We start from the raw sequence: 20,169 nt of genomic DNA on the forward strand, positions 1-20,169 counted from the left end.
GGCAAGGAAACTGACAGTGAAGATGCATTAGAGGAGGAAGTGTCAGAAGTTGAAGACAACACAGAATATGATCCAGACCAAGAGACAACCGATGTGGAACCATCCAGTGATGAGGAAGAGGGCCCTACTGAGGTTGTTGTTACATTCCAGTGATGAGGAAGAGGGCCCTGCTGAGGTTGTTGTTACATTCCAGTGATGAGGAAGAGGACCCTGCTGAGGTTGTTTATACAATCCAGTGATGAGGAAAAGGGCCCTGCTGAGGTTGTTTATACAATTCACTGATGAGGAAGAGGGCCCTGCTGAGGTTGTTTATACAATCCAGTGATGAGGAAGAGGGCCATGCTGAGGTTGTTGTTACATTCCGGTCAAATAATGGGAATTTGTCCCCACCTGAGAGGAGAGGTCGGCTGTCAGCTGAAAATGTTATCAGGATGATCCCAGGGCCAACAAGATACGCCATATCCCGGGTTGATGACATAAAATCCTGCTTTGAACTGTTCCTGACAGAGTCAATCGAAACGATAGTGATAAACATGACCAACTTGGAGGGGGAGGGGGCGCATTTAAAGACAACTGGAAGGAGGTAGACCAGACAGACTTCAAAGCATACGTGGGTGTCTTGATTTGGCTGGTGTGATCCAGAAACTAATCTAACACCAGTTTGATGTGATGAATAGCACAATATGTTTCATCTGAGTATTTGTTATAGTCAAAATAATCCATACATTATGCTTTTTATTACTCAAAAACTAGTTGTAGGAGCTCAGGTCAATGAGGCCTACAGGCCATAAATAGCAAATAGAAGTTCAAAACTGGTAATGTTCACAAGAACTTAAGTTGATTAAAAGATCTAACACAACATTTGGTGATAATATATGTATTTATAATCAGCTATAATGGGGCGGTCATTTTGGACCGGGAACACAGAATGAATTAACATGAAACGAACACAACAGGAGGGTTAATGGAGCAAAGTATACATTACAGATAGTGCTATGAGGAATATTACTGATTTTTCAACTCACCTTGCCTCGTCCATTTGATTAAAATGCAGCTTTCAAATCATTTATCAATTCAGCACGTGTGGAACACAAACAAAGAACACAAAATGACACGTTTTTCTGGTTCATTTATTGAACATATGTCAATTTCGCTGCTGTAATAAAATGGCTTACGAACAAAAGACGGAAAATGTGCACAACCACCTTACATCCCGTGTGGAAACAGTGAAATATCTTTGGCATGATGTCCATTATTCACAATACAATATTGTCACCTCATTCAATCTGTGCATTGAGTTCCCTGTATCTTCACCTTCACACTCTTTTGATTGATTGAAGGAGATTGAATGCTTCAAGAGTACAACAATTCTATACTCAGCAAAACAATAGTAAGTTATTTATTAAAATAAAATAGAAATGAATCATTAACTAAAACAACTAATGATTGTAGACTGACATTTTGCTATGACAGATTTAAATGTAGCTCGTTTGGTTCATTAATGCGTTGTATGATATAATAATACACCATTTTCCAATATGTCGATCAAAAGCTTTATAATTTCATTACACGAGTTGACAAAGACATCCATCCAAAATGCAGAATAGTTTACCTTTGTTGCACCACAATTATAGAATATTCTATTTGTTTATACAAAATGCATAATAGGCCTATATAAAGCACTTATGATAGCTTGGTTCTCGTAACTAACAGGTTTTTCTGTACCCGTTTCTCCTACGGACCTGTAAGTTTCTCTAACGCACAATCATTGCGGGCGATCGCAAACATGACAGTTTCTCAGAGATGCACAATACAATCATGTAATCAATATCTCTTGAGAAGAAGAACCAATCACGTCCTAGAGTGCGATAGAGGCCCATACTGTATGTGGTAAGCGTTGTGTTTTTACCCATGTAGAATTCATCTCAACGACACATTAGAAAACCATCCTTTACAAAACAAATAGTAACTGATTCAAAGGAGAGAAAAAAAAGACAGGATTCGCAGATACAACTTTTTTTTATATGTTTGATTCATTTCTTTGTCTCCATTATTAGAGTTACATATATTTATGTGCAAAATAAAATGATTGTGTCACACAAAATGTGTTAATGCACTTGGGTCCCTGTGACAACAGGGTTGGAGGAGAGTAAAAAACACAAGGCTAAAGGTCTTATGTGAAACAGTAACATTCACACACAGTGTTTAGCGTCAGGCTCTTCCCGTACAGTATTACTCTGAGTCAGTATTCATGTCATAAGAATTAACTGTCCTCGACAACGCCCACCAACTGGGGAAAACAAACGTTCTTAACTCATTGACCGCGACTGTAAAAGAGCCAACTTCGTAGTACACTTTTGTTATACAAAATGTAACTAGGTCAAAAATCTCGACCTACGGTTTGCGATGCTCCCACGTAAGGAAATAGAGCCAGCCGAGAAGAGCCCTGTGGCTTCAGGCTATTCGGTGTGGAAGAGTGAGAAATTGTGGGGACCCGGTGTCAAAGTAGGCTACACTTTAGCTACGTGTGTGGAAAATATGTTATCACAGGTAAGACATGCATCTTGTTGAGTACAGTCAGTTTGGAACTCCACTCACTACTTGTAACTTTATAGGTAGTCCGTGTGTGTTGGCTAGCTTAATGTTCTGGTTCAGGGCTCTCCAACCCTGCTCCTGGAGAGCTACCGTCCTGTAGGTTCACTCCAACCCTAATCTAGCACACCTGATTCTAAAAAATGAGCTGTTTATAAACCGAATCAGATTAGTTTCAATTGGGTTGGGAGTGAAACCCTACATGAGGATTGCTCTCCAGGAACAGGCTTGGAGAGTCCTGTTCTGGTTGGTTGGTATCTAGCACGCACTCACGTGGTTAACATTAGTGCAGTCATGAAAACGAAGCAAGCGCCTACAACATTACATTTTTCTAAGTAGTGAGAACGCGCAGGAGCAGGCGAAGTTGAATAGTAATCTTTACACACGTTGTACTTTTCTTAAAATGTAGTTTTGTAATTGACTGAAACAAGCAGACAAGAAAATAGCTTTTGGAAAAAGGTCAAGTTTTTGCTGTGAGCCAACGGGGTAACCAAAGTAACCATGGGTTCTTTTCCCCACAGGCAGGCAGGGCCACCACGTTCTACTTCATACCGACTGGGACTATCACATTACATAAGCACACATCGTCGCCATGACGATCCACACTGCACTGCTTGACAATGTTCCTGTACCGCTTCAGTGTATTTGTCCAGGATGTTACTTCCTGTGAACAGACACAGGAAGTAGCTGCGATGATTTTCACTAGCTTGGTACACTGAGCATAGGAGCTGGCAGGGCAGCACAAACTGATCTGAGACCAGGCTAGAGTTGCACCAGTGTGTACTTATACTATACTGCAGTCGCACCAAACGTCAGGTCAGCATCCACTGACCAGACTATCAATCTCCTCCAGCTTGCATAAGTCTTTACACAATCTCCTTTCGCCTCCTCTTGGTAAAGGCAGACAAAGGAGGACATTTATGCCGTTAGCAGTCTGTAGGCAGGTTGGTGATAGGCCAAACCTGTCCTCCTGTTTCCTTGTACATTGCAGTTAAGGCCACCATTACAGTATGCCAAATGGGCTTTAGCTATCAACATCAAGATTTTAAGTCCAGACTCTGGGATAAAATACAAATTCCTACTCGTCTCACACACACACACACACACACACAATCTGAGACAGTCACACACACACACTAAAGTCTTGACTCCCGCTCCTGGTTCTCTCTCCCTCCTTGGTGAAGATGTGCTTTAGCTTAGCGTAGCTCAGCCCTGGGGCTCTGTGCTGTTGCCATGGTGAGGGGGCCCCTCAAGCTCATTGATGGTGTGGAGGAGCAGGCACACCGGGGGCTGGGTGGGTTGCGTCATAGCGGGTGGTGGCGGAGAGGTGGACCCTGTCGCCGACCTGCACTCCGACATACTATCGGGTCCATCCAGGGCTAGGGCCTGCTCCTCTTCCACTCCCAGAGCAGGGTGACCGCACCCGTCACAGAAGTCTCCTCCTTCCTGCTCCTCAACCTCCTCCCCCATTAGGCTATCCTTCTCCCTCAGCTCCTTGCCCTCCTGGCTTCCAATACGGGTACTATCACCACGATCACATAAGCATACCTCGATACCAGAGTCACCCGTGAATCGGCGCCGCCGCCCAAGGGCCCCCCTATTATCTTTGTCCTCCTGGGCACCGCTCTCGGGCCCCCCTAGGTCCCCAAGTAACAGAGGCTCCTTGCAACTCTTCTCTGGGCCTCTAGGCTCCTCTGTAGAGGCCTCCTGGGGCCCTAGCCCTGGTCCACCATCCTGGGGCCCTAGCCCTGGTCCACCATCCTGGGGCCCTAGCCCTGGTCCACCATCCTGGGGCCCTAGCCCTGGTCCACTATCCTGGGGCCCTAGCCCTGGTCCACTATCCTGGGGCTCCTGAGGCTTATTGTCTGCCTTGTGTCTGTTGTTGCCAATAGTGGGACCCCCAAAGCGGTGGGGCTCTTCCAGGCTCGGCCTGGAGCAGAGGGTGTTGGATACTGGGGGGACCGGAGTTGTCTGGATGGTCGGGCAGTGTCCCAGTCCGTCCTGTGGGTCCGTGGGCAGGGGGCTGACTGTATGGAAGACACTGTAGGGAGGGGGAGGGGTGGGAGGGCGGTTCACCACCTCCTCGTAGTCAGGTAGGAGGGAATTTGGAAGAAACCCTGGAAGTGAAGACGAGAGGGACACATAAGACAGTTAGGATTAACTGAAAATGATTGCAAGGAAAACATGTTGCACCGTTGGCATTGAACCAAGACCCGGTGGTATTGAACCAAGACCCGGTGGTTAAGGTTTCCTGCAATCTGGGGCATGAAACAGGGCTGTGTTTCATCCCATACCAAAACAAAACCGCAACTCCTAGTTCAAACAAAGGACTGGAGTTGAGTCAAGGTAGCGCTGCCAGGCAGTGACTAAACTCTCAGTTTGATGCAATAATTGCCATTGAGAAATATCCCCCCTAGCTGAGAGGGAAAACCACAAAAATTCACCAAAGGTGCAATGTTTGAGTAAGCCTCAGCACTGGGGAATAACAATGCAATGTAGTCAGACAGAAACGCAGAAGGAGAGAACTACTGTGGCTGAAGTTGAGTATGTATGAAGCGTTAGTGCTCGTGTTTCACTGCGCCACGGTAACGATAGGACTGAAATAGAAGGGCATTGCGCAATAATGCCATGTTGTTGACTACTACCAGTATAACGCTGTGTATCTGTGCAGTTCCTCCTAAGCTGTATCACACCATGCCATGTTGTTGACGACTACCAGTATAACTCTGTGTATCTGTGCAGTTCCTCCTAAGCTGTATCACACCATGCCATGTTGTTGACTACTACCAGTATAACGCTGTGTATCTGTGCAGGTCCTCCTAAGCTGTATCACACCATGCCATGTTGTTGACTACTACCAGTATAACGCTGTGTATCTGTGCAGTTCCTCCTAAGCTGTATCACACCGTGCCATGTTGTTGACTACTACCAGTATAACGCTGTGTATCTGTGCAGGTCCTCCTAAGCTGTATCACACCATGCCATGTTGTTGACTACTACCAGTATAACGCTGTGTATCTGTGCAGTTCCTCCTAAGCTGTATCACACCATGCCATGTTGTTGACTACTACCAGTATAACACTGTGTATCTGTACAGTTCCTCCTAAGCTGTATCACACCATGCCATGTTGTTGACTACTACCAGTATAACGCTGTGTATCTGTGCAGTTCCTCCTAAGCTGTATCACACCATGCCATGGTTAATACGGGCAGCACACCATGCCATGGTTAATACGGGCAGCACACCGTGCCATGGTTAATACGGGCAGCACACCGTGCCATGGTTAACACGGGCAGCACACCATGGTTAATACGGGCAGCACACCATGGTTAATACGGGCAGCACACCATGGTTAATACGGGCAGCACACCATGCCATGGTTAATACGGGCAGCACACCGTGCCATGGTTAATACGGGCAGCACACCGTGCCATGGTTAATACGGGCAGCACACCATGGTTAATACGGGCAGCACACCGTGCCATGGTTAATACGGGCAGCACACCGTGCCATGGTTAATACGGGCAGCACACCGTGCCATGGTTAATACGGGCAGCACACCGTGCCATGGTTAATACGGGCAGCACACCGTGCCATGGTTAATACGGGCAGCACACCATGGTTAATACGGGCAGCACACCGTGCCATGGTTAATACGGGCAGCACACCGTGCCATGGTTAATACGGGCAGCACACCATGCAATGGTTAATACGGGCAGCACACCGTGCCATGGTTAATACGGGCAGCACACCGTGCCATGGTTAATACGGGCAGCACACCATGCAATGGTTAATACGGGCAGCACACCGTGGTTAATACGGGCAGCACACCGTGGTTAATACGGGCAGCACACCGTGCCATGGTTAATACGGGCAGCACACCATGCAATGGTTAATACGGGCAGCACACCGTGCCATGGTTAATACGGGCAGCACACCGTGCCATGGTTAATACGGGCAGCACACCATGCAATGGTTAATACGGGCAGCACACCGTGCCATGGTTAATACGGGCAGCACACCGTGCCATGGTTAATACGGGCAGCACACCATGCAATGGTTAATACGGGCAGCACACCGTGCCATGGTTAATACGGGCAGCACACCGTGCCATGGTTAATACGGGCAGCACACAGTGGTTAATACGGGCAGCACACAGTGGTTAATACGGGCAGCACACAGTGGTTAATATGGGCAGCACACCATGGTTAATACGGGCAGCACACCGTGGTTAATACGGGCAGCACACAGTGGTTAATACGGGCAGCACACAGTGGTTAATACGGGCAGCACACCATGCCATGGTTAATACGGGCAGCACACCATGGTTAATACGGGCAGCACACCATGGTTAATACGGGCAGCACACCATGCCATGGTTAATACGGGCAGCACACCATGGTTAATACGGGCAGCACACCGTGCCATGGTTAATACGGGCAGCACACCATGCCATGGTTAATACGCAATATGACAGTAACGACATCAATGGCGGACTACCACGAGTCTGACACTGTGTACAGAACACGGCGCTCTCTCGTGTTGTGGGTGTCGCGCTGTGCCACACGGGGAGCTCTGATAGGCGGGACTCTTACTGAAGTAGAACGGAAGGGAGGTGTAGTTGTGCGCCTCGCGGTAGGCGATGAGGTTGATCTCGTGCTGGCGCTGCTGCTGCTGCAGCCGGTGCTTGGTGCGCCGGTGGTGACACACGCAGCAGCAGCTCAGGATGAAGATGATGACCCACACCAGCCAGAACCCTGCCGGAGACAGAGACACAGTAGAAAGACTGTGAAACATAGACATATGTTAATACGTGTTATTCATATCTCTATGGTGAAACTACTGTAAAAGTACTGCTGAACAGAAGGAGTGACATATTGTTTTTGAAAGCAACAGAGAGCTACAGTACATTACTGTAAAAATCTAGTGCCTGTACAGTGAATGCCAGTGGTGACAAATTGCTAGTGAATGCAATAGAGAGATATAGTGCACCACTACACAGTAACAATGTGGAGGCAAAGCATGTCTGAGTGTTAGTGTGCCACTGGTTAACCATAAATGTAAAAAAAATCTAGACAATTTTGCCGTCTGGTTTTCTTAATTTAAGGAATGTGAAATGATTTATACTTTCTTTTGATACTCAAGTATATTTAAAACCAAAGACTTTGACTCAAGTAGTATTTTACTGGGTGACTTTCACTTTTACTTAATTTTCTATTAAGTTATCTTTACTTTTACTCAAGTATGACAATTGGGTACTTTCTCCACCACTGTTCAGGTGTACAGGTGAATGTGAGGGTGCACTGATATGACTAAAATGCAAATGCATTTCAGAGCGGGAGAATGAGAGTGAAAGTGAGAGGTAGAGAGAGTGTGTGTGTGGGTGTGTGTGATAGCGTAGAGAGAGAGAGAGTCCTTACACCAGAGTTCATAGTAGTAACTGCAGCACTGTGACTCCCCACAGCAGTGTCCTGATTCACAGACGTAGCTCTGGTTGTTCAGCCCCTCACAGTGCAGAAGGCTCTGGAAGACAAGAAGAGACAAGTCAATAACAGGAGTGTAAAACCGCATATCCACCACCTGTGTTCATTAAGTCACACTGTAGCGAAACCTTTGCAATGGACAACGGAAATAAGCGTTTCATATTGGACAAGCCCAGGTAGTCTGTTGCCGTGTCAGTCTGTTTTCTTTCGCCTGTTGCCTAGTGAATATGACCCAGCTCCCGCCACTCAAAGACGGATGTTAATTTTTGTTAGTCATCATCATCTTGATAAAAGGTGAAACCCCTAGAATTTCTCAGAATTTCTTCCCTATGTGGAAGCTAGGTCTATTGCAACATCACTAGGCTGCATTCAAAGCAAATCTGCCCCTCATCTTCCCCTTTTCCTGTAACATGGCAGAGACGCGCGCTCAAGCCTTACTTTCACTTTTGGTCCACCAGCTTCAAACAGCTGGAAAAACTATACTGAACAAAAAATACATATATATAATTTATTTTTTATCACAACATGCAAAAAAGGTAAAAGATTTTACTGAGTTACAGTTCATAAGGAAAATCAGTCAATGTTGTCCCACTCTTCTTCAATGGCTGTGCGACGTTGATGCATATTGTCAGGAACTGGAACAAGCTGTCGTACACTTTGATCCAGAGCATCCCAAACATGCTCAATGGGTGACATGTTTGGTGAACATGCAGGCCATGGAAGAACTATGACATTTTCAGCTTCCAGGAATTGTGTACAGATCCTTGCGACTTTTGGCTGTGCATTATCATGCTGAAACATGTGGTGATGGCAGCAGATGAATGGCAATGGGCCTCAGGATTGTCAAGGTATCTCTGTGCAATTAAATTGCCATTGATGAAATGCAAGTGTTCGTTGTCCGTAGCTTATGACTGCCCATACCATAACCCCACCATGGGGAACTCTGTTCACGACACTGTCATCAGAAAACCATTTGCCCACACAACACTATACAAGTAATCTGCAGTTGTGAGGCTAGTTGGACATATTGCCAAATTCTCTAAAACAACGTTGGAGGCGGCTTATGGTAGAGAAATTAACATTAAATTATCTGGCAACAGCTCTGGTGGACATGCTGTTTAATCAGCTTCTTGATATGCCACACCTGTCAGATGGATGGATTATCTTGTCAAAAGGAGAAATGCTCACTAACAGGGATGGAAACAAATGTGTGCACAAAATGTTAGAGAAATAAGCTTTCTGTGCATATGGAACATTTCTGGGATCTTTTATTTGAACTCATGAAACATGGGATTAACACTTTACATGTCGTGTTCATATTTTTTCTTCAGTGTATATGATTTAGATTGTACAATGATTCCCTACACTTTTCAGTGCTTGTTTTCTCACAAACTGAAATAGAGCGAACAGTGTAGAATTTTAGCATCCAGGAAAAGAGTGATTGGCCACTTGACTCCATTTCCACCAAATAACAAAGCCACAAAGTGAAAACAGCTTTCCTATATTGACAATCCATGTCGCTCCACGGGAGAAACCAATGGGGTGAATATCACAGCTAATCACAACACTGGTGGGTAAGTAATACTGTGAAACACTATCATTCTACTATTACTGCATGCATGTATGACGGACATCTTCTGAAATTACAATGCAAAAATAAATCCTGTGTGTAGCACCTTCAACTCATGATAGCATTATGGAGCATTGACTGAAACATCAACTATAAGATCACAACATGCAGCAGTTAGCAGCTATCTTTACAGAAATTGCTCTGGCGATTAGACCTAGGTCACCTGAGTACTACACTCACAGATACTGTAACTGTATGGGACCTGAATAACAAATAGTATAGCCTATAGACTATATCAAGATTTCCAGACAGTTGATAGGCTAGTGATCACTCATATTTGCATGTTGCCCTCTAGGGTTTAGGCTAGGTCACTTTATCAGCACTCACAGATACTGTACCTGGCCAGAATAAAAAAATAATGAAATACGTCTTCAATTAAAAAAATTTAATACATAAAAATAGATCAATAACTGATTACTCGTGTTCAATGTAGCCTATAGGGTCTGGAAGAACTAGGTCCAGACATAAGTGGTAGTATTGAACCTCTCAATCGTCCCTCTTATACATGGGTGCTAAGCTGCTAGAATGTCCACGGCTCAGATTTCCTCATCACTTATCACTCATTACTTGGATTATAGACAGACATGGCCCACCCTGGAACAAACACACCAAGTTCGTCTAATCAAGAGAAACACAATGTACAGACACAAGCATCTTCTGTTTGCGTAGATGACGGCCTAAATGTGCCTCCAGTCAAACAGGAACTGGCCTTTTAGCCTACATCAAAAGCTTTAAACCTGATAGATCAAAGACACACTTAAAATCAGTGTCAATACACACGTTATCCTTCAATCAATCAGTTTCTACTTTCTAAGGGGACAGCAGGAATAGCTGTTGATAAAGAATTGACTAAAAAACAGAAACCAGACCAGGAAGACAGCCAAGGAAGCCTCTAATCAAAAACTGCTTCAGAATGTATATTGATTTATCAGGCAACCCCTACCAGGCTACACATTATCTACAAAATTAGATTATGGATTAAATCCTGAGGAGAAATGTTAGCCAAGGTTTTCTATACCCGTTTCCTTTCCAGCTGGAGAGGCATAGCTGTCCAAAATTCCTAAATCCCAAGGAACGCGCAAGTCCTTTCAACTCAAGGGTCGTTATCCTTCCAGTCCACAGATGAAAAAAGTGAAAGAGCGCACACACACACCAAGCAAAATAGGGGACAAGGATTGCTCTAAGGAAATGTCCAAGCGGCAGTGGAGTGTGAGCTGCCAGCCAGAGTAGAGGACTGCATGGTAATGAAGAGTGGAGCACCCTCTGTATTCAAAACGGCATGCGGATTGTGTGTGTCCGAGTGAGGACAGTTATAACACAGGAATAGTGAAGCCCAGCCACAGATCAAGTTCACACACACACACACTATGCGTTTCCACTAGGCAAACCTGGAGCATTTATGCAGTGTATCTTTTTAACAGCCTCCCACAAATAGTTCACACCATACAACTACATTGTATGACATGGTATAAACCCATCACAAAAAACTGCAGAGAAACTAGGCTACTGTTTGGTTTGGAGGTATTTCCAGTTCTGAAATAACTTGCACTGAGGAGATTACACAATAGTCTCGGGTCAGAGACCTTTGGCTTTAGAGGAGCTCAAGAACTCCCTGGCTCCCAGCCTCGGGGCTGTTGTCGAGAACCAAAGTGCAAAGATATAACCCTTAGGCCTATGACCTATACTGTATGACGTGATGTTTTTGTTACTTGTTGTTGTATTTGTGCTAGGATGTTGGATCCAGTCCAGTTAGCACGATAGGCTAGGCCTAGAAACAAAAACTAAAGGCAAATCCATACTATTTGGACAACAAATTGCCTAAGCCTAGGTTAAGAGATGAAAAAGCCTAGGTTAAGAGATGAAGAGTTACGTTTTTTGGGGCGTCTGAATTTGCTATCGCCTAGGAGACGTATCAGGCAAGACATTGAGACATTGAGACATTGACCAAACAAAGAATCTCGACAGACAACATTCCTCAGTCTCTCAGCCTTCGACAATAGGCTGCTACAGGATGGAACAACCATCCCTTCTCGTACTACAGTAGGGGATTAGGGATGGGTGGATTGTGTTACTAACTCTGCCAGAGCCTACAGGCATAATAGAGATTAATTCAACTTAAAAATCGACCATAATGAGAAGCTGCTGAAACAACCAGACATACAAGAACATTCCGGTGTCACTGCTTGACTATCAGAACATTTATTTTCTTTGACAGCTGCTAAAAAGTGACTAAGTGGATTCTTGACCGTGTGCATATGATATAGCATTTGATCTGGCATGAATACGCAGAAACCTGCCATACTGACAGACTATTGATGCTGAATACTACGGTCTAAGCTAAATTATTTATGGAGGATCTCTACCTTTTCATGGAAAGAAGCATGTTAGTTTAAAATTATTATCAGGATTTATTCAAACAGTAATGTGCAATTGACCAAAAATATAACTTTCTGATAAGGCAACAATGGCACAGGAATGCCCCAGTCTGTGTGTCAGGGCTTGACATACAGGGGAGGTTTAGGATGCACTCGTCAGTGGCTTGCTTGGGCCAGTGATCATTTTTTATAGTGCTATTTTAAATCTAGGCTATATAATTGATCTATATAAAAATAAAAGATGGATTTCCGAAGCTGTTTGTTCGATATGTTGATTATTCACCACACTCATATAGCCCATAGATAATCTGTCGGGCAGAGAGCTTGCGGAGCTCAAATTGCTGGTCGTTGCGTGGAGCCAAGACCGACAGGGGTAGGGGTAGGAAAGATGTTCCAAGTTAGGATATCTACCAGTAAATGCTAAGGCAAGAATGGGTATGCAAACCGGGCATTTAAAAAGTTCAAAGTCTTGGTTGAATATTTGCAATGTGCAATTCAGTCACCATGGAATAGTCTGCCTTTACAAACCAGACATTTCCTCTAGAGCAAGGCTCTCCAACCCTGTTCCTGGAGAGCTACCCTCCTATAGGTTCACTCCAACCCTGTACCTGGTTAGCTACCCTCCTATAGGTTTTCACTCCAACCCTGTTCCTGGAGAGCTACCCTCCTATAGGTTTTCACTCCAACCCTGTACCTGGTTAGCTACCCTCCTATAGGTTTTCACTACGACCCAGTTCCTGGAGAGCTACCCTCCTATAGGTTTTCACTCCAACCCTGTACCTGGAGAGCTACCCTCCTATAGGTTTTCACTCCAACCCTGTTCCTGGAGAGCTACCCTCCTATAGGTTTTCACTCCAACCCTGTTCCTGGAGAGCTACCCTCCTATAGGTTCTCTCCAACCCTGTACCTGGTTAGCTACCCTCCTATAGGTTTTCACTACGACCCAGTTCCTGGAGACCTACCCTCCTATAGGTTCACTCCAACCCTGTTCCTGGAGAGCTACCCTCCTATAGGTTCTCTCCAACCCTGTACCTGGTTAGCTACCCTCCTATAGGTTTTCACTACGACCCAGTTCCTGGAGAGCTACCCTCCTATAGGTTCACTCCAACCCTGTACCTGGTTAGCTACCCTCCTATAGGTTTTCACTACGACCCAGTTCCTGGAGAGCTACCCTCCTATAGGTTCTCTCCAACCCTGTTCCTGGAGAGCTACCCTCCTATAGGTTTTCACTCCAACCCTGTTCCTGGAGAGCTACCCTCCTATAGGTTTTCACTCCAACCCTGTTCCTGGAGAGCTACCCTCCTATAGGTTCTCTCCAACCCTGTACCTGGTTAGCTACCCTCCTATAGGTTTTCACTACGACCCAGTTCCTGGAGAGCTACCCTCCTATAGGTTTTCACTCCAACCCTGTACCTGGTTAGCTACCCTCCTATAGGTTTTCACTACGACCCAGTTCCTGGAGAGCTACCCTCCTATAGGTTTTCCCTCCAACCCTGTTCCTGGAGAGCTACCCTCCTATAGGTTTTCACTCCAATTCCAGGTAACTGACCGGATTCAGTTAACCAACCAGCTAATTATTCCAATCAAATGCACTAGATTAGGGTTGGAACAAAAATCTATAGTAGCGCTCCAGGAACAGAGTTGAAGGGCTCTACGTCTATGCTCTTTGGTCCTTGAAGCTATGGTAGTTGATTTAAGCCAGACTTCATTAGCGTGTGCGTTGTGAACATGACTATTTAGTCAAGCAAAACCCACAATATTTTGACATATTTTAGAAGGTCAAAATAATCCAAATGTCAATGCACAAGGCCTTTAAATAAATGCCTTATTCTTGTGGTAATGCACACTATGAGAGTTTTTTTAATACGCTACTACAACAATGAAATATCAAAATGTAGGTCCTTCACATTTCTTATTTAAAGATGCACTATGTAGAAATCACTCCGGCATGTCGTGGTCGCTAAAATTCTAATAGTACACCTAAATTCAGTTTGTACAATGATTATCTACGCTATACTTGTCACAATCTAAACCATTGTGAAAAATATTTTCCATAACCAAAAATATAGTATTTTCAGCTGTTTGAAGCTGGTGTACAAAACCCAAAGTAAAAGACGCAAGAACAAAACTTGAAACGGGAAGCAAAGAAATAGCGCACATAGAACCGATCTACCGGATCTTTAACTCATATTTCTATGCGAATTTGGTCTGGTCGTCCAAAAAGTTACAAATTGAAGCTTTAAGTGCTTGGAAAAAGTCCTTGAATTTTGTCTGTATGAACCCTGTATAGGCTACTTGCTCAGGTCGCAAATGAATGATAAAATCAGCTGCTGTTGAAATTATGCACTTCATTCGATTTCCTGTCAGATCTTGACCCGTGTCGGTATTTCTCTAATTTGGGTCAGTAGCTTTAAGTTGGCATTGGCCCAGTGTGCCACTGGCAAATTTACCTGAATGTCGAGCTCTGCTGCGTGTGGTACGTGTAGGACCTACATGTCTACTGCTTTATGGAGCCGTTAATGATGCCCTTACTGTGTTCAGGTAGATGGAAAGACAAATAAAAACGAACTACAAAGTAGCCTATGCCTTCTTGGCAGAATCATGATTATTTGCATCAATCCAGTGGCCATTAGTTTTGAAAACAACATCACAAGTGCGCTGCAGAAACACAGCTAGCCAAACAACTGTCTGGCTGGTAAGCACCTAAATAAGGGTAACTACACAAGAATCTACATTTCACAAATTCTCTCAACAATGGTCAGCAAATATGTTTTAAGAATTGGATTTTGAACATCAAATGTATTTTTGTTTTGTTGCCATGATATCGTTTTGGTACAGTATCAAGTATCGTTTTTCCAAAATCTGCCCTCTAGAGGATTTCACAGAACACACGCCACTTTGAAATCCGCAATAAATACATTTAGCATTTTATTTTAAAGTCTATTTTCTTTGCTGTTACAGTAAATCGAGCTACATCAAAGAACAAGGGCATACTAATTTAAAAGATGACTAGTCATTTTTAGCCTGGTTCTGTACAGAATGCAGTCATTACGGGACACCGGCCAGGTCATTGTCCATTATCTTTATTAAAAGTTTGGTGTGACTAAATCGTGTGTTGGTGCCACCAACTGAAAAAGGTGGTAGCTGGAAAAAGTCAGTGTAGAACCCTGGTATAGTTCACTTCCAATTTTGCAGATTCAATACTGACAGAGCTGACTGGCAAGGGGACTGTACAGCAACAGTGTTGTAGGAGAGATATGTTCTGAAGAAAGTTCAAGGTAGGACAGTTAGTGCTGAACAGAACAAGCGGTGACAACAAAAACAACATTCTCGACCACCACACACACATTCAGCTCTACTTTTCAAAGGGAAGAGGACGTGCTCAGGGAACTAGCCTATTGTGGTTAATGTTTCACCAACAATACTCCCACGTGAAGAGTAACCACCTTGCAAGAGATCTGAAGTCTTGTCTTTGCAGACAGATATTAGGCTACACGTCTAAGCTGTAGCACAGGGGGCTGGCTATAAGGCAGTCTTGAAATGCAATGTACGGACAACCTGGGTTTGATACCTGGTCAGTTTGGGAGTTTGAAAAATGAGGGTGACTGATGTCAGCCTAGGCCAAAACCACGCAGGACAATGCAATCCAAATATTGTGTCACTCAATATTTCTCTCAAACAGAACTTGACAAATCGAGGTTAAACAAGACATTGGGATTGACATTGGCTCCTCCACTCAGCAACTGGTGACCATATTCAGTCACCCAGAACTAAGGCAAGATGCCAGATACAAAATGAAAGTCTCAATGATGTAGCAGCAAACAGGGAGAACGTTCAGATATCTGTGAGGGGCTGTAGCCCCCTTCCTAGAAATAAAGAAAAACATTGTTAAATGAAATTTAGACTTGTGGGTGATTCCTCACAAAACAGGACCATGATTTTTTGGATTTTCACAAAATGTTATCCATAGAAGGGTCCTTTAGAGGAAGGATTGTTGACATAGATGACTATACAAAACATTAAGAACACTTTCCATGACCGACTGACCAGGTGAAAGCTATGATCACTTATTGATACCACTTGTTAATAAATACACTTCAAATCAGTGTAGATAGACATGGGAGGAGACGGGTTGAAGGACTTTTAAGCCGGGAGACATTTGAGACATGGACTGTGTATGTGTGCCAGTCAGAGGGGGAACGGGCAAGACAAAAGGTTTAAATGCCTTTGAACGGGGTGTGGTAGTAGGTGTCAGGCACCGGTTTGTGTCAAGAACTGCAACACTGCTGCATTTTTTTTCTCACTCAACAGTTTCCTGTGTGTATCAAGAAGGACATCGAGCCAACTTGACAACAGTGGGAAGCATTTGAGTCAACATGGGCCAGCATCCCTGTGGAACGCTTTTGAGTCCATGCCCTTACGAACTGAGGCTGTTCTGAGGGAAAAGGAGGGGGAGGGTGCGCAACTCAATATTAGGAAGGTGTTATTCATATTTTGTACCATCACCATCATTACATTTTTATATTAAAGCATAATTGAAAAATAATGAATTGCAGTTGGAACATGTGACATTTTGGCATTACCCAGGCCTTCTTTAAGACTCCATAATGTTTATTCTGCACTTCCAAGGAAAATTTGGTGTCAAAGCTTTACTGCCTGCTCTGTAATAGGAGTTGTACTTTAATAAAGAAAATGCACATTATATAAATATTTAAAAATATAAACATGAATATTTAATATTTTAGGGGTCGAATGCCAGTTGTGAGAATTTCCCAAAAGGAGTGCTGTGATTGGCTTCTATGTCAATTTCTTTGTATAGAATGGGCCACAACTTAAATAACTTTACTAGTAATAATTATATGAACCTTTTATCTAATTATAAAATTATCTTATATGAGGGGGGACTTTGTGTGTCAGGACATGGACTGAAATTAAGCCAGGTTCAAAACAATTGGGAACTCTAAAATGTCCAACTTCAGTGTCTTCAAGAGGAATGGGAACTAAACATTTTTTTTTTTTTTTAATCCAATCCAATTTGGCATCTTTCTAGAGCCCCGACTTTCCGACCTGAAAATCACTGACGTCGTGATTTGAGGTCGTTTCCCCCCCAGCATTTCCAGTTGTCTTGAAAAAACAAGAGCAGGTTAGCGTTTTTCGATATGAATCTTGTTCTGAGGCAGCTCTGCAGAGTGGTAAATATTTTTTTACATTTTATTTCACCTTTATTTAACCAGGTAGGCAAGTTGAGAACAAGTTCTCAAATAGCTGGCGCAGCACTTGTCTCAAATACATCGTTACAGTTGTTGGTTAGCTAGCAAGCATATTTTTTTGTACATATTAGCATTGACATGAAATCAGTCAAAACACCTGAAAACAAGACACGATATAAAGAACACTAGCTGAAACGAGACATCCGCGATTCCCTTAATTGCGGCTTCTTGTGATTGGGTGAATTCGATTATGCTAAGCGGGGCACCGGTCAATGGCCGGTGACGTGAGGTGCAAAACGGTGAGGGAAGAGCTCCTTTCTCAAATGGAATAGTAATCTGCGATGTTCGGTCATGGTGAATCGTCCAGAAACATACACCTCTTTTCCAGAAAATATATGTTTCAACTTTAAAACTAGTTTTCATTGGGAAGGCAGATACATATATTTGTATCAAAAGCGAACACTTTCGCATGTTAAAAAGCAATCTAACCACGTGCTTAATTACACCGTTTATTGGAGCCGACTTCACAGTGAGTTTTGACTGGAGCATCTGGCTCATGCTTGGGGCTTGGTTGGTTCTAAAACCAATACAATCAACACACATTATGCAAAACACGCCTATCCGTGCCAGATGAACCGAATCCCCTCATTGTTACTAACTGGCTGTTCAGAATCATAACGCAGATTCCGGTCACATCGATGCACGCGCATCATTTTCGTTACAACAGCCAACCCGTTTATAAAACAGCACTTACACATGCAGTTTCAATGCAAATATATATCAAGTAATCATTGTTTTTAAGTAGACAGCAACTGACTTGTTGGCTAGTAGGATGATAATGCTGTACGTGGCGAGATATTTGATAACTGTCAACCATTTAATTAGACAGCTGTCAATGGGTGCGGCTAGAGAAGTTTGCTTAACACTAAGGTTAGTGACTTACAGTAGCCATGTAGCTAACGTTAGTTACTAAAGCAGCACACACTTTGTCGAGTTCCGTCAACGCTAGCTAGCAATATGGCTAAGTGCCTGTGATGCCAACTAAATAGCTGACTGAACAACTAACTAACTAGCTAGCAAGATAGCTAAAGCTAGCTACAGCGGTCGAATTTAGAAGTTATACCTAACCGATACTAGTAAGCCAGCAAACTTGTAGGAAAACAGCTGGTCAAATTAATAACTAGCTCCCTAACAAAGTAGCTAGCCGTATTTGCAACATTACTAGCTACCCAAATAAACATGCACGACCCGAACCAAAAACAAATCCTGGCAGACTTGAGTCCAAATCTTACCTCGTCTAATGTCGCTTCGGAGGGGCTAACAGCGACAACGTGCAAAAACAATCCCATTTTAAGACCCACGCCTAAAATCTCGTTCATTCCTCCGACCGGACTCGTGTAAAAACATAAGCGTAGACGTTTGTTGTTCACTTCACTAATCTTAGCGAAATGTCAAACTAGTTTACGGCTCTACCAGACGCACTGAAAGACCACGCATGCGCTGCCTCCTTGCTACTGCGTAATTTGATATTTCAAGGAGGCGAATTCGATTAATCTGTCCCGGGGTACACCGAGCGTGGAATTTGAATACTAGAATGGAATGAACCTTATTGTGATCGTCCAAAGATCAGCGAGTTAGGGAGTTGTTCAACCACGGTTTGGTTTGCCAGTGCTGTGATAAGATAGTGTGTAAAACAATGAATGTGAAGAATTTATCTGCACTGTATGTGTGTTAGCCAGACAGTTTTAGAGGAATGATTCCATAAATGTAGCTAATTAACTGCCAATATGCCAACATTTCATTTAAATAATGCAGTCAATCCACAGCCATTCTCTGGCTCATATCAGTTGATAGGACTTAGATAAGTAGTAAATGCAACAATAACTAATATTGCATCATATAACAGCTCACACAGCTTTCCAAGAAAACAAAACCAGACATTTATGGTCCTTTTACATATATTTGAGGTGAAAGCGGGAGGGAGCATCAGCCTTCTCAAATGAACAGTAAAGATGATTGCATTTGTTTTGAAACTGGGCTGTCTCCCAGGCAGCAGCCAGGTACCCCATTCAAAGCCCATGGCGAAGTCAAATCAAATGTATTTGTCACATACACATGGTTAGCAGATGTTAATGCGAGTGTAGCGAAATGCTTGTGCTTCTAGTTCCGACAATGCAGTAGTAACCAACAAGTAATCTAACCTAACAATTCCAAAACTACTACCTTATACACACAAGTGTAAAGGGATAAAGAATATGTACATAAAGATATATGAATGAGTGATGGTACAGAACGGCATAGGCAAGATGCAGTAGATGGTATCGAGTACAGTATATACATATGAGATGAGTAATGTAGGGTATGTAAACAAAGTGGCATAGTTTAAAGTGGCTAGTGATACATGTATTACATAAAGATGCAGTAGAGGATATAGAGTACAGTATATACATATACATATGAGATGAGTAATGTAGGGTATGTAAACATTAAGTAGTATTGTTTAAAGTGGCTAGTGATATATTTTACATCAATTTCCATCCATTCCCATTATTAAAGTGGCTGGAGTTGAGTCAGTGTGTTGGCAGCAGCCACTCAATGTTAGTGGTGGCTGTTTAACAGTCTGATGGCTTGAGATAGAAGCTATTTTTCAGTCTCTCGGTCCCTGCTTTGATGCACCTGTACTGACCTCGCCTTCTGGATGATAGCAGGATGAACAGGCAGTGGCTCGGGTGGTCGTTGTCCTTGATTACCTTTATGGCCTTCCTGTGACATCGGGTGGTGTAGGTGTCCTGGAGGGCTGGTAGTTTGCCCCCGGTGATGCATTGTGCAGACCTCACTACCCTCTGGAGAGCCTTACGGTTGTGGGCAGAGCAGTTGC

General features: G+C 43.6%; 1 protein-coding gene across 1 annotated transcript; it reads right to left on the reverse strand.

Moving 5' to 3' along the window:
- Positions 1-1,112: 1,112 nt before the first annotated feature.
- wbp1lb (WW domain binding protein 1-like b) lies at positions 1,113-18,806 on the reverse strand. Its single transcript, XM_036940417.1, has 4 exons — positions 18,584-18,806; positions 8,014-8,116; positions 7,189-7,350; positions 1,113-4,709 (listed from the first exon to the last, which is right to left on the reverse strand). Exons 1-4 carry the CDS (start codon positions 18,668-18,670, stop codon positions 3,799-3,801), a joined length of 1,263 nt encoding a protein of 420 aa, XP_036796312.1. The 5' UTR covers positions 18,671-18,806; the 3' UTR covers positions 1,113-3,798.
- Positions 18,807-20,169: the final 1,363 nt, after the last annotated feature.

The sequence above is a fragment of the Oncorhynchus mykiss genome, chromosome 13 (assembly GCF_013265735.2).
Source record: "Oncorhynchus mykiss isolate Arlee chromosome 13, USDA_OmykA_1.1, whole genome shotgun sequence".
Classification (NCBI taxonomy): Eukaryota; Metazoa; Chordata; class Actinopteri; order Salmoniformes; family Salmonidae; genus Oncorhynchus; species Oncorhynchus mykiss.

Coding starts and splice junctions, on each gene's coding strand:
- wbp1lb (XM_036940417.1), bottom strand. CDS start 18,670: ATGAACGAGATTTTAGGCGTGGGTCTTAAAATGGGATTGTTTTTGCAC. Junction 7,351..8,013: donor TTACTACTATGAACTCTGGT/GTAAGGACTCTC, acceptor TGTCTCCGGCAG/GGTTCTGGCTGGTGTGGGTC. Junction 4,710..7,188: donor CTCCCTTCCGTTCTACTTCA/GTAAGAGTCCCG, acceptor CTTCACTTCCAG/GGTTTCTTCCAAATTCCCTC.